Raw genomic sequence first — 15,496 nt, 5'->3', positions numbered from 1 at the left:
TTTTGGCGCCTCTCACCTTATTGTCATAGACAACCCCCAATACGCATCACCATTTTTCCAGGGCTACCAATATTAAGAGGTAGGCGTGTATGCTTTTTTTAAATTTTTCCTTGGCTATTAAAATTTTTGGATCCCTTCTCTATCCAAGAAAAAAAAGCCTTTCCAACCTTATTGACTTTGGGTCTTTAGACTTCTCTTTCAATCCCATGTGCCTTTCATTTTATCTTCTTCTCGACACCCTACATAGCAAAGAAGGTTGAACATGGAAGAACTTCTTAATATCTTAATTAATGATTTTGATGTATAGAGTACCCTACCCTTTTGACAATTTTTAGATCCATCCAAAAGACGATGCCCTCCACCTCACTATATGCTATATATTTCTAGCATCATCAATGTCATATCATTCCAGAGGCACCAATACTTTGATGATATTGATGGTGAGGAGATATTGCAAATTTCTTTTTTTTGTTTTCCTTTCTTTTATTTTACCCATTATCATTTATTTATTTATGATAGAAGAGATAAAGGAACTCTATTGATTCCCATTTTCTACATGACAAGAGAATCGATGGCGATGGACAACAATCTTTTTAGACAAAATCCTCCTCCTCTACTTCTATAGCTCTAGTTCTCTCCAACTCTACTATACTCACTCAAACTTCATTAATGCCCCCAAATCATTCATCATTTGTAAACCTATTCTAAATCAGGAATATTCAAGTCCAAGATTTTCACTAATACCGAATACTCTCTTCCAACATCATACAGGTCTACCCTACATATTATTGAACCCACAACTTAGTTCTTTGGTCCCAACTTAATCTTTCTATTGTTGCCGAGTCTATTATTGAATCTAATATTGCTCCTTGGCTCATATTGTAGTTGAATTATCATGGATTCATATATTATTGAAGGATCTTGGTGTTTTCCTCTCTTCACCATCAACTTTTTTTAGTAACAATATTTGTGTTCTATCTCTTGCTTTTAGTCCAATTTATTATGCTCGTACCAAATATGTCGAAGTGGACTATTACTCTATTCATGAACAAGTTATACATGGCGACTTTCATGTTTGCGTTGTTGGTACAATTGATCAATTAGCTAATATATTTACCATGAGTTTTATCGCAATAAGATTTACTAAACTTTGATCTTAGCTTCACATCACTCATATGCTGTTTTGCTCGAGGGAGCATGATAGCGTATCACCCATTAATACCACCAAATCTGCTTCGCCAATGCACATGATAATTTCACTAAGATTTACTTCTATTCTAGAGGAAACAAATAATGCCATATATTTTCTTATGATAAAGGAAACAAATAATGGGGTATATTTTCTTATAATAAAGAGAAAAAATAATGGCATATAAGGAAATAAATTATAGCATATATTTTCTTATGATGAAGAAAATAAATAAGGATGTACAAAGAAATATATCATGTCATATATCTTCTTATGTTATTGTATAGTTGACCGATCTCAATAATTATAGTATATCTTATATCATTATAATTATATCCATAATTGTATAACCAATCTCTTTCTAAATTTTTATATAATGTACATATCTCATCGCACCTTGTATGATGCTCTTAATATAATAGTCTTCATTCTCTCTTACTAAGCACTTAATTTTCTTTAGCACAGTATTATTAATTTTTAAAATTTTATATAAAGATAAAATCAACAAATATAGCCTTAACTTTTTCTAATTTATTTTTTATTTTTATTTTCGTTCTTTGTTTCAATTAGACAAAATAGCTGCTCATGGAGGCATCTCAAGTGGAGTTGCTAACTTTTTTTTTTTTTTTTTTGCTGGACGTGTCGTTCCTTGGTTGGCTGCCTCGTCCGGTTGTCACTTGCCACGGGGCCGTCGTGACCATGTCCATCACAATCAGAAACATCTTTGGATCAACACCACGCGTCCTCATAAATTCTCTCTCTCTCTCTCTCAATTTAAAACTAAATCCAAACCGCTCCAAACTCCTGCCCCACCACCCTCTGTTTCTTTTCCCTTTCTCCGGATACCTCAAAGCAATCCATCCTCCAACCTTCTTTCCCCTTCCACGCTTCTTTATAATACTAAAGCCAAGAGGAAAACATCAATAGTATCACATCTAAGTCTCTCGGCCCTACTCTTCTTCTTCCTCCTCCTCCTCCTCCTCCTCATCTTCAACCATGTTCGTGAGGAAGCTTGTGGAGAAGGCCTCCAAAAAGGTAAAATTTTTCCATTCCTCCAAACTTCTCTTCCCCTCGTCTCACCCATCGTTATCTTTCTTCATTTCTTCCTACTTTTTTTATTTCTCGGAATGGTTTAGTTATGGAGATAAAAGAAGGGGAAAAAGTACGATCTTTTGCTACAATTCTCAGTAATGATGATTAGATTTCGCAATCCAACAGAGTCGGATACTCTAAATTGTGATCTCTTGATCCTTTCAATTTTATCCGATCTCCAAGAGACCTGAACTGTGATCTAAGGAGATAGATCTTGGCCCTGGAGATCTCTCGTATCTCGATATCGCGGCATTGGAGATATTTAATAAATTAATATTAGATAGAGAAACGGCGTGTAACGCCGCGCTACCAGACGTCGTGGTCTCGTTAATATGGATGCAGTTTTATGTTATTCCATTTTATGATATGCTTTGAATTGTTGAGCTCAGCCGGTTAACTTGTTTAGATTTAGATATATCCGTCGTATGAGGTGTACGAGTTTTTTTTTTAATATGCATTTTATTAGTTTAACTGGCAGCTGGGTTTGGAGTCCTCCAACCAACAGTGATAGCCGGTGAGTGGGTCCAGTGGAGCAAACTTAGTTGAGTGCCGACCAAAACCTTTCCACATGGTGGTCAAGGACAGGATCTAGTTATTGTTTGTTTCCCTTCAGGTTGGTTTGGACGGCAGAGGGGTCGCCAGGGAGTTGAAATGATGTAGGTGCTTAGAAGCCTACACGTGTACCTGATTGGCACACTATGTACCATGATGCCATCATATATATGACATCCATGATAGCTGCCTTTAGGGAAAGGCAATGCTTATAAAATTAACATGGGCCCAGATGAAGAATCCCAAGAAAACAGGTTTAGTATTTGTTTAGGGGGTTGTTTGTGAGGTGGGGTGTAGGCAAATTAAAAGATTAGTTTTCTTATTACTCTCATTTGACTTTATGCTACTTCAATATATTTCTTCTAGGATATGGATAGACTTGATACGAAGCTTCATGTTCCATGTCTTTGAATTCACCCTTCTTTTTGCCTCCCTTAGAGTACGGGACTTTGATTAAAAGAACGTAGAGTTGTTTGAGAGTGAGCGCGTCGAATTGCATGTGGATTGGGAGTTGCATGGTTTGAAATATGTGGATGTGATAGTTTTCAGATGTATGGCCATTTGGAAGTTAATATCAGATGGCAAAATGCCAAATCCTTGGCACGGTGTGATAATAAATCGAAATGTTGATTTATTTTTTTTCTCACTACTTGTTAGTTAGTGTGAGAATGAGTCAGTTCTATTAGAACATCAAATGAAATAATGAAAAAAAATATCAAACAGATATGGAACGAAATTATGTAAAATTTTATTTTAAGCTAACAAAGCTCCCGGCGAGGATCGAACTCGCGACCTTTCGCTTACGAAGCGAACGCACTACCACTATGCTACGGAAGCTGAATGGTCGTTCCATTTACTTTTAATTTATTGTTGTTTCTACTGTTTATTTTCCCGCCCCCTCTCCTTGCTTCCATCAGCACATCGGAGGCGGCATCAACGGTATACGAGAGGAGGACGTGAACCCCCGCCTCATCTTCCACTATGGCGTCCCCGCCGGAGCCTCCTCCATGGCTTACGACCCCATTCAACACATTCTCGCTGTCTCCACCAGGTAATCCCCTTTTTTTCTTACTAATTTCTTCAGCCACAGTTTTTTTATAATAAATAAAGAAACTCTTAATATATCGCATTTAATTTGATGCCCGTCGACTAGCCTTTCTGAGAAAACTGACTGTTAGTTTGCTGTGTAATTTGTGTGGTTTATGGTGTCAGAAATGGACAGATCAAGTTATTTGGGAAGGACAACACCCAAGCTCTGCTTCAGTCCCAGGAAGCTGTCCCCAGCAAGTTCTTGCAGGTTCGTCCACTTCCATCTCGCTTTGGTACTTCGGTTTCTTAATGGTTTTCAACAATATGCTGTAATTTTGGAGTTTCTTTTGTTGCTGATGACTTTAAAATATAATTGAATTGGTCTGTTAACTGTTAGCATAGAATTAGATACTTGAAATTTAGCGGACTTAAATATTTTAGAATCATAAGCATAATGCATTTTTGAAGAACAGAAATATTTTATTCTTCTGGAGACAAGCTATTGGTTTTTTGAGTTGTTCATATAAAGTATATTCTTTCAATAGAATACTGAAAATATATAGTCTGTTTAAACATACTGCATGTCATTGTTTGCGTTTCTGTTAAGTTAAAAGAATATAGTTTCTGACATGTTAACTAGTTGTAAGTGCAGGAAGAAAATGAGCTGCATGTAATTTGACAACCAATTTCTGGACCATTATGTATTCTGTTTGTTAACAATGTCAGCTAGCACTTCTATAATTCTATTATGGATTTGTTCAAGATGATTCTTTTTAAATTGTTGCCATTTTTTCTTTTGGAGCTATAATTGTTTTTTTTATTGCAGTTTATGGAGAATCAAGGCATCCTTTTGAATGTGACTGTTCAAAATCACATCGAGGCAAGTTCTTTTGACAAACAAATTATTTACATCATTTATTTTGATATTTAGGCTATTTCTTTGGCTTATGAATTATAATGCGAGCTAGAAGGACTGCTTTTTGGTTAAGGTTCTAAGTTCTAACTGCATACAGTTTTTCTAAGCACATGTAAGCGCCTTGTTGAGATTACGGTGGTTATTCACCACCACTTAAGGTTTTAAATTTCTAGAAACCACATGGTTATATAGCCAAAGGGAATATACTATGCCTAAAATCATCCGAAGCATTTTATGCTTTTGATTGAAAGTGCAGAGTCCCCAAGGGGCCTGCATTAACGTTGCCATCCTAAGGAAATTGGACTTAAGTCCTTAAACCGAACCTGAGAACTCTTTGCTTGGAGAGGAAGGTACAACCAGCTGTGCTAACAGATGTTGGTTCCTTAAATTTGTATTATATGCATACTAAATACTACAATACTGATAAATAGGATTATACATGCCAGAGTTATATTTGAATGTGGACCAAATGATGTATTTATCAATTAGAGTTACTGAATGGGTTTTCTTTGCAACCTCCCCTAATAATTTGTCTCATGATGTGGATCCCCAGGGTCTGGAGAACGTGAATAATCTTCCATGTGTTTGTCTAAGCTTGTATTATCTCATTATAGTTACTTTATTCTCCTAATTATTGATTTTTTTCCTAATTACTTTCTGCTGAGTTAATTGGTTCATACATAGGATAAATATCAAAATTAGCATTCTCCATGTTAAGTTTTGGGCAGCCACTGCAGATCTTTATGTTTTCCAGTATGTTATAAGGTGCAGCATAAATTTTGGTGTTTCTTTTTTTATTGCATACCAGGTGCATAGTTTCTTCGCAAAAATGAGGTGTTCAATTAGTAGGTTCTGTCATTGATGTAAATCCCTTGTAAATACAAAATCATTGTTTCAGGTGTGGGACATTGATAAGAAACAATTGTGTAATATGCATATTTTCAATGAGGAAATTACTGCATTTTCTGTTGTGCAACAAAGTTTCTTTATGTAAGTATTCTCCAGCTTTACACATTATCTGGTTTGCTTCTAAAAGTAATACTTCCAATTATTATAATGGCTAAATTTGGTTCTGTACTTCACCTAGATATGTTGGGGATCGCCTTGGAAATATATCTGTTTTGAAGCTGGACCATACTCTAAATCATCTAGTTTACATGCAGTATAGAATTCCTTTCTCAAAGTCCCATGGTGAGATATTTTCCCACATTCTGTTTTTGTTCATTTCTTTAGTTGTGGATTGTTGCACTTAACGTTTTTTTTTTCTTTGCTTTCTAAGAGTTGAACATACATATTACACTTGTACACCAATACATGCCTTCATGCATATGTTATATGGATTTTTTTTTTTTTAGAACAGAAAAGAAATGTTACCATAACAATATGAAAATCTCATTGAATAAAAAAACTAGCAGTAAAATAGTGTATGAATTCTTAGAATGCTTAGCATTTCCAGAAGCAATGAAGCTTGAGTCCTTATGAATTATGCTTTTTAGGTAATTATATATTTCATAGAAGATAATTTTTGAACTATATTTATGAGCACACCAGGAATTTCATTGTGGTAAGTGGTAACAAACCTTTATTCTGTTCATATGAGACCCTATTGTTTACATGTTACATGTTACATGTATATGATCTTTTGAAGTGCTGATATTGGATAGCTGCCTTCTGCATGCATAAAATTTGCAAATGATGTGCTGCTAGTTGATATGCCTTGGGTTAAGTGAATATCAAGTTGATTTTTATAAAAAGGAAGGTACGAAGTTTAATAAATGAACATGAATTAACCTAAAATTACCTAAAATTTAAGTAAACTTGCGATCCCCAAACTAAATTATTTTCTTTATATTGATTATATTATTGTTTGATTATATTCATTAATAACTAGGAAAAGCTGACGTTCTTGTCTCTGATAGGATCAATAAAATGTGAATGAACTGGACATATATTACTTTATTGTAGTGTTACAAAAATTGGATTTGTGGAGGATTTGTACTTCGCTGACATAATGTAAATACAACTGTACAACACTAATGAGGATTCTTGGATGAAGCATATGCTATGGAAATTGCAAAGAGAACGAGATTATAGGAAGAAACCCTCGTATAGGGTGAGGCACATATAGACATTTTTATAACATCGTTGCCTCATATATTGCGGGTGTTGATGGTAAGTGATGGCTCCGAGGCTTAACAACAGAGCAAGGTTGTAAATGTGTTGGATCTTGGGGAGACCCAATCTGAACTGAGACAGGTTAGACATACATGCATGCGACTGGTGGCCCAAATTCTTACAGGTCCACCTAGGGGCAAACAAAAGGTAAATCTGTTTAACCATGTTAAGAGGATTTTTAAGAAAGATAGGGTCAAAAAAAGTTTCTCAAATTTCTTGAGAATTTGAAGAATCATGTGTGATGGCAGAACACCAGAAAAATAAACTAAAATCATTTAAAAATATTTGTAAAATTCTGGAAAATTGTTGAAGAATCTAGAACAATTAAATGCTCAAGCTCCAAACTTGCAAACTTAGAAAGGTTTGCATTATAATCATGTACATAAGAATACTTTTAGGAATAGCATCAGAAGGTGTATCGAGAGTCTTAAACAAGTTTAAGATGGTTATAAATGGCTTTGGTACCCTTTATGTATAAGTAAAAAGGTCAGAAAAGAGTAGAGACTAGAGAGTGTGTGGATGGAAATAGTGTTATTCATTTGGAAGTCACTTTGTATTTGGAGGCCTAATTGGAGAATAAGATTTATGTAGCCAACCTCAAATTGATGGGATAAGGTCATTGATTAATATTTTTTTAGTGTGCATATAAATGCACCTTATATTGATTTCCTTGAAAAATTTATTTGTCAAGTTCTATGTATTGGTTTATATAGCATGTGGACTACTAATGAACCTTAACTTCCTTTTTTAACAAGGACAACAAAATGTTGACAAGGCCATGGGTTAACTTTGTTTTCTTTAAAAGAAATATTTACCAGTTAGCTGTTTCTTGTTTAGCTAGTATTGTATTTGTTCAATATCATGACTTTGCTTTCATGGATCCATTTCAATGTTCAGTTGTAATAGGACTTTGTACAACCGGGCAAAGGAATTTTCTGTAAACATTTAGCAAGATTTTTTTTCCCACTTATTATCTGGTCATGCTTTTTTTATACAATATCTCAATTAAGAGAACGATCTTCTACCAAGTATGGACATCCTGGCATTTTAGCTTCAGGATTGAGTAGGTTACTTCCTGGTGATCAGTTTATTACTTTTTTGTACAGTTCCTCTCGTTATTTTCACATTGCCTATGAAAATATCTTTTCAAATTTTCCCTTAAAATTTGTCTTCTGCTTTCTTATATGTTCGTATTTCATTCTCTTCCTGTTAAGTCAACTTCTGTACCTGCTACGTCCAAAGAAGGAATTCTTTTTTTTTTGAAAATGTAGTACAATGCATGGGAATTTTTATCTTGGGAACCTATTTATTTGCTTGTTGACTTTAATGGATGAAATTGAGGGATCTTCAGTTGCACATGGTAGCCTAAATGTCCTCAGTTTAAGTATGCAGATACATGCGGTTGATCTTTGATGAAATTACTCTGCACTTAGACTTTGGAAATGTTGAATATCAATTGTCTTCAGCTAATTTGTGGTTTCACCAACATGGATATAATGATTTATTTTGCTCTGATCTTGAAATAGTTTGTACTTTCATGGGAGTAATTTGCATTGCATTGTGTCATTTGCATGATTTGGCAATTATTGAAGCACAGTGTGCTGACACAGCATTTGTACAGAAAATGCCACAGATGTTGTCGTAACATCAGGTTATGATGGCATAAACCTTAAATCACCACTATTCTTGGTTGTTGTAACATGTCTGGAAAAAGAAATGATTTGTTATCCAAAGTGCTCTCTTTAGTCTACTGTATTAAGGCCATTTTACTAAATGATTTGAAAAGCTATTCTATCCGGTATGGCAGCTGAGGCAGCCAAGGAGACTGCAGTCACATGTACATTACAACAGCCAATGGCAGAAAGCAAGAGGTCAGTTCTCATAATGCTCTCTCTCTCTCTCTAAATTCTAGTGCCAATTTAATCTGCTGGAAGGCTCAGCAATTTCGTCTTCTATGAATTTGTACAAACTTCCTTTTAGGTTGTTAGGGATTTTAACCTCTCAAAGAACATGCCAGGTCATGTCAAATTTTTACATATATTTTATGGGGGAGAGAGTTGTTGACAGTGAGTATGATTACTGGGTGTTGTCATTTGGTTAGTCCAAATTTCACGTCAACAAGGAGATGACATCATAGGAAGAAGTGCATTGAAAGCTTGGCTACATGGACTTGAGTATGTGTTTCAGTCACATGTGTATGTCTTATTAGATCCTTCAAATGTCTAAGAATTTATTTTCACATATCCATACGCAGGTGTTATTCCAATATCCATGTTCAAGTGTTCAGTGTGGGTACAATTATGATGGTGTGTGTATAGTTTTTTGGGTCTAGATTAAAGCAGGTGTTCAAGTGGTCTCATGTTAGAATTCCTATGCTGCATCAGGGTATCTCAATTAATGGACTGAGGCCTAGGGCAATTCAGGTGAATGATGGTAGGAGATGTTGGTTCTCTACAAGCCATGGATATGTCATGGAATTATTCTCCATGATTAGAAGATCACTAGCATCAAAATAAATCATGTGGCTTAACTATTGTGAAATCTTATAATTTAAATTGACTCCCTGAAAAGTGGAAAATTCTTTAAATTGCCGATCATCTTAGCAATCAGTTTCTCCCCCAGAATCCATTAGACTTGTTTTATTAATAGTGCAATGAGAAATACTTTCTACATTGTTGTGTTTCTTTATGTTGCTAGTCAGTTATTGTTCTCTTGCAAACTAAATGCTCTTTTATGTTGCCATTAACGTGCATGGTAGTGTATATGTGTTCCATTTTGTTTGTAGAAAAATTGTTGAATGCATTCAAGGGACCAACTAGGAACTAACATAAATGTTGTTTAGCATCTAATGCCATTACACTGATTTCTGTGAGTCTCGCAAGTAAAGCATCATTTAAGCTGTTGCAATAATTTATATGAAAAAGGGATAAATATCTCCTTAACTTTTTAAGTTCATTGTTTTTATCTTGCCAATACCCATTTTAGGTCAGGAATATGATGTGTGACTTGGAGAATATATTCCTAGTATTTAGATGGGTTTAATGCTGCAGAAGTTTCACCTATTAATTGCCAAGTGAGGATGGCATTATTCTACAAACTTAAGGTTTTATTATATAAACAAGAACCAAGCGTTGTTTATACAAAAGAAGTTGTATATTTTTCTGTCACTATCCAATATGGTAGTTACATTTTTTTTTAACACCTTTATTTTGGGGTGATGAAGTTTTTGATTTACGGTCCTAACATTCCTCTAAACTTCTCCTGACAGTTAGTTGTAGTATTATCAGGATGCATAAGAACTTCTTGCTATGTCTAAACTCTTTTACAACATTCTTTGCAAAGCAGGGTTCTTATTATTTTTAGAGATGGAGTTATGAGCTTATGGGGTATACAAGAAAGTAAAGTTGTATTCACTGCTGGTGGAAATGTGCAACATAAATCACTTTATGAACCAAAAAGTGTAGTTTCAGCATGCTGGGCATGTGCCATTGGAAGTAAAGTTGTTGTTGGATATGATAGTGGAGAAATATTTCTTTGGGCCATACCACTGATTTCAGCTGAGAAAACTATCCCAGTGACAAACAGAAAAGAGTCATATGCTGCTCCAAGTGTTCCGCTTTTCAAGCTCAACCTTGGATATAAGATGGACAAGGTCCCTATAGTTTCTTTAAAGTGGTTTGCTGGTGACGGAAGGGCAGGTCGATTATATGTTAATGGGTTCTCTGATCATGGATCTTCTCATTCATTTCAGGTCTGAAGCTTCTAATGATGATATGATTTATGCCTGTTCTTATTTGTTCAATCGATTTGCATCAAATTGTTCTTTTGTATAATAATGTTAATGATATATGACATATAAGAAGTATTGACGTACTCAAAATTTAGCAAGTTTTCCCTTAGCATTTTTCTTTTCTTCAAAATATCACAAGGTGGTTGAACATAACTTTCAATACATAAGATTCAAAAGATATTCTCTATTCCTTGATTTGGTGCAGATTTCTGTATTACAAAATTTCCACCTTAGAGTTTTTAGAGATATTTCGGGTGTTCAATGGTGCTTCTACTCTTTCATAACACCTTTCATGGACTTCCATGGAAGTGCTTTGAAGAGAGTTGGTACTTCATATATGTATCATTCATACTTAACATGTTCAAGTAAGTATAGGCCACATAAGATTTATAAAGCAAACTATAAATAGGTAGGCATAAGGGTATGTACATGCAGATATATATCCTCAAGCAGAGGAAATGTGGGGAAAAATTTTCAATTGTTGAACAATGAAATGTAGATAATTTGTAGTGCAAATTTTATTCTCATAATAACAACATGGGCAATGTTACCTAACAAGGTTAGTAGAATAACTGGAAGATGTTTTTCCTTCGATAAGGGAGAACTCAAACCACTGTAGAAATTTGAAAGGACATCATGTTGAAGTGTTTGAAGTCTTTTGGCATATTAGATTTAAAGCCAAAATTGTTGAATAGATTTTTGGGACCTTTTTGGCATATTTGCAGCAAACTTTCTGGACCAAAACCTGAGTATATAACTGTTTTGGCCCTTTTGGGTATATATAGGTAGTTTCTGTAGTTGCCAAAATGAATCTAAATCTGTATATTATTTCCTATTTTATTTGTTCCATTTTTTTACATTTATGTTTATACATTAATTAATCTTCCATTATATGGATATTAAAAGATATGTAGTTTACTTATTGTTCATATTACATTTTTTTCCCTTCAACATAACACCCTTCAAAAACATTTTTAAAAGGTGATCCATAAAATTTTATTTCACAGAATAGTCTTCCTCCCATCATGATGTCAAGGAGGTAGGGAGGCGAAAAAGTGTGACAAGAGCTGCAAGCCTAGCAAGTTACAATTTTTCATTTCAATTTTTAATTCAATATCCGCTTTGAGAAAGAGGACTTTGGTTTTAACCTAAAGTCTACGATTCTTCTATGCTATACCTAGTTCCATCATCCATCTTGATGCCATCTATGAAACTCGAGCCAATAACAATACACAAAAGTCCAGTTTCAAAATCTAGCTTGTGAATTAGGACTTCAAATTCTGGTTTTTATAAAAAAAGAATGAAAGTCCTTTCATAAATTGGTTTTTAAAATCAATTTTAACATGGGCTAGATCATTTTAACCAAACACTTGACTCCAAGAGCTTAAGTTGAAAGGGAATGAATTGGTAATATATATCAAGCTTAACGCTCCCTATTACTTGAAGCTTGACCTTGCACATGGAGATTGAAATGCGGGCAAGATGACCACCAGTTATTAAACAAATCATTGACATGGAAGATTAGAACTCTTAACCTCTAGCAGCTTGAGCTCTTATACCATATTAACCAATCTTTTGACCCTAAAAACTTAAGTTGTTAGGGAATGAATCAGTAATGTATATCATGCTTAATAAATTAAAACTATTAAGCATAGATAATTCAAGAATAATTTATTTATAAAGATATTGATATATGTTAATATTTTTGTAGGGGTGGCAATTGGGCCGGGTTGGACTAGATACATGCCGGGTCCGATACAGGATAGAACAAAGTCTATCAACTTGTGCCCGACTTATTTATTAAAGGGGCAAAAATCCAAATCCGAACCTGACCATTTTACTAGATAGGTAATCTAACCCAATCTACAACGGGTTGAAATAAGTTAAACAGGTTAACGGTTAAGCATTGCCACCCTTATTTTTTTGTATATATAAATATGTGCACTTCAAAATGTGCCAAATTTATTATAAATTTCATCTTTTAATTTAGAGACAAACTATCAAATAAATGATTAGGAAAAATTATAGTTTCACCCTCTCGACTTTGCTTGAGTTTCCCTCAGACCCCTCTAGTTTAAAAAAATTTACTTGGCTCCCTCAAGTTAGATCCAATGTCATCCTTTGATGCATTAGCCATTCGACATTATTAGAACACTATTCTAAATGACATAAATGCCCTTTCTCTCAACCTTTGCACAAAGCTCTTTACCAAAATCAAGGTTCACCGTCTCGGTACCGGATCCTGTATCGGTGCCACACTAGCACTATGTCGGTATGGTATAAGGTCTTTCCGGTATACCGAGCTTCGGTATGCCACCCATACTAAGTACCGAACTGGTATGGTAAAGTACTAGTGCCGAACCGGTATGGTAAGGTACGCTCTGTACTGCTCGATTTAGGCCGGTACGACGACCCATGACCAAAATTGTTCCACTCTAATCCCTCAATTCTAGCCTTTCCTCTTGAACAGTCCAATGAACTAACTAGAAATCTTTTATATTAGAGTTGATCATTTCATCTTTCGGATATTTTTCAAGGAGAATTACATGCTCAAGGCCCAGCCTGCTCTAAATGAAGAATAAATGCACAGCTAACAGCACCCGCATCTACAAGTTCCTCCATGGGCTTTGCATCGTCCTTGACAAGCTCGATGGCCTTGAGCTCCCCATCACCGTCGATGTCATGTAGGAGTGTGTCGACTTCCTCCATTCCCTCGGCCTCACGTTAGAGGACATCAACAATTGCAACCTTGTCCTTGATTGTAGTGTCAAGAAGAACATGATTCCCATTCTTGATTATTTGGGGTAGGGCATCTGCGAGGCAACCATCATGGAGTGGTACCCACAAGTCCTCCATGTGAGCATGGTGGTCGATCTCACACCCATGGTGAAGTACTTGTAGGGTTAGAGATCAAACTTGGTGACGAACCTCGGGTCCTTGACCAATACTCAAAGTTGCTTGACTTCAAATTGGAGGGGATCATGAGCACAGCAGTGGCCTATCTGATTGAAATTGGAGTTGCAAGAAGAGAATTAGGAGATATTCTCACTTAGTATGTGGAGATACTCGACATGAGTTGGGAGAGTGATCAAGCATTCTTGAGAGCTTGGGCTTATTGAGACTGGCTATGGTGAATTCATTGAGAAAAGGCCTAAAATTCTTGACTTTGGCTTGGAGGACCAAGTGAAACCCAATGTTAAGGCTCTGCTAGTGGTTGATGTTTTGAAGGAGGCATTAGCTTCTTCATAGTGCAGTATTCAGACATCATGGGTTGAACTGAAGGCTAAGCTTGTCTCACAGCAAAGCTTGCTTTCGGTGGGTCAGGATGAATTCAGAAAAGTCATTGAGAAAAAGCCTCAAGGTATTAGTCTTTGCTGCTCTACTATGTTGAAGCACATTGATTTCCTCAAAGGCTGAGCTTTTAGCTTAAGCAAGTGAGCCAAATGGTTGTTGGCTTCCTTCTATTGCCATTGGAGCCCTTTTCTAGTGAAATGGAACACACCTCTTGCACCGCTATGTTTATGTACCACCTCTCCTGGAGCAGGTTCAGATTGATGGGCTCCCTGTACTCCAGTTATATCACAACCAGATATTTTGTTATTCTGAAAACTTCTACTGCTCCAAGGTTCTGCTTGTCCACTCCAACCATCAACGAATTTATAGCTGGATACAGCATTCCTAACATTCATTTGTAGGAATATCTTTTAAAAATATAGCTCTATCAAGCAACCCAAATCTAGCAAAAGCAGTAACCAAAGCTCTACCGACATAGGACTTGGACACTCCTTGCAAGCATTTGGTCAAGAAGGCATGCTTCGAATGAGGGGGGTATGTCACGGATATCAAAATGCCAAAGGCATACTCATTGGTTCTTGAATCAAATCCAGCATTGCACATCTTAAATAAGCTTAAAGGCAACTATCACATCGCCTTTTTGAGAGTGCATAGAATGATGCAATTCCATGTTGTCAAATTCTTGATTCGTGATTGGTATAGTATCAAACACTTGCTGAGCATAATATTCGGAATTCAAACAATTTCCATACATTGATATCAGTGCATTAAACACCACTATATCCAATGTGAATGGGTTTTAGAAATTACCCCATGGATTTATATATTAGCCTCCGTGATGGGTTGTCTGGTCACCAATGGCGCTGCATTCTCAACTTTGGTGACCTCCTCTTCCTCTCCCTAGTGGGCCGCTGCTTGGCAGAGCTTCCACCACCCACCCAACACCTGAATCCCCAATATGGCCCTCACCACTCATCATCCCTTATCTCCTAGATGAACCTTTTCGACCCCTTCCCAAACTTGTACTCTACCCCTGCACAGCAAGTATGAACTCGTCTTCACAACTTGGTTGGATACTAGTTGACCGGGAATTAGAATGGGATCTGGTTCATCAGCTTGCCGAAGATGATGCTGTACATCTACTGCTTCAAGGTATTGGAACTGTTCGGTGTGGAGGCATCCTTCTCCTACTTGGTTGTGGCATGGGAGGTGGGTAGAGATCTCTGAGAATCTTATGGGAGACCTTACTGTTGGTCCTTAAAAGTCATCACATGATAGGTACACGATGCAATTTTTGGAATCCATGTTAATGGAGATGGATGGAAGGATGAGTTTGGGTCAACCAAGTAACTTGACAGCCCTAATTAAAAATTTTTGTATGGAGGGGCCGGAGGGTAACTCAAGCAAAGTCGAAGGGGCAAAGTATAATTTTCTTTAAAGTTTATTGAAAACTAGAATT

At 36.0% G+C, this 15,496-nt stretch overlaps 1 protein-coding gene, 1 non-coding gene and 1 pseudogene across 8 annotated transcripts in view; 2 read left to right on the top strand and 1 right to left on the bottom strand.

Moving 5' to 3' along the window:
* The first annotated feature begins 1,995 nt into the window (after positions 1–1,995).
* The window catches only part of DAW1 (Transducin/WD40 repeat-like superfamily protein), a 34,519-nt gene continuing 21,018 nt past the window's right edge, over positions 1,996–15,496 (top strand). For 3 of the 7 annotated variants that reach the window (XR_015976036.2, XM_017846124.5, XM_039119502.3), the window contains exons 1-8: positions 1,996–2,224; positions 3,751–3,884; positions 4,046–4,130; positions 4,689–4,742; positions 5,677–5,768; positions 5,866–5,969; positions 8,761–8,824; positions 10,299–10,704. Coding sequence is in view for 6 of the 7 variants with exons in the window: in XM_017846124.5 (XP_017701613.4) it covers positions 2,186–2,224; positions 3,751–3,884; positions 4,046–4,130; positions 4,689–4,742; positions 5,677–5,768; positions 5,866–5,969; positions 8,761–8,824; positions 10,299–10,704 (978 nt within the window). In the remaining variant the exon portion in view is untranslated. Of the gene's footprint in view, positions 2,225–3,750; positions 3,885–4,045; positions 4,131–4,688; positions 4,743–5,676; positions 5,769–5,865; positions 5,970–8,739; positions 8,825–10,298; positions 10,705–15,496 lie in introns of all 7 variants that reach the window. The other 4 variants (XM_088717491.2, XM_088717490.2, XM_088717494.2 and 1 more) reach the window with 3 other exon arrangements.
* Positions 3,599–3,670, bottom strand: TRNAT-CGU (transfer RNA threonine (anticodon CGU)). Its single transcript has one exon. It is a non-coding gene; the product is annotated as a tRNA-Thr (tRNA).
* On the top strand, positions 13,173–14,324 carry LOC149767862 (uncharacterized; annotated as a pseudogene).

The sequence above is a fragment of the Phoenix dactylifera genome, chromosome 3 (assembly GCF_051530095.1).
Source record: "Phoenix dactylifera cultivar Ajwa chromosome 3, Ajwa_hap1_PhDact_Kaust_v1.1, whole genome shotgun sequence".
Classification (NCBI taxonomy): domain Eukaryota; kingdom Viridiplantae; phylum Streptophyta; class Magnoliopsida; order Arecales; family Arecaceae; genus Phoenix; species Phoenix dactylifera.
The sequence above is the reverse complement of the archived record's forward strand: the minus strand, read 5'-3'. Positions and strand labels throughout refer to the sequence as shown.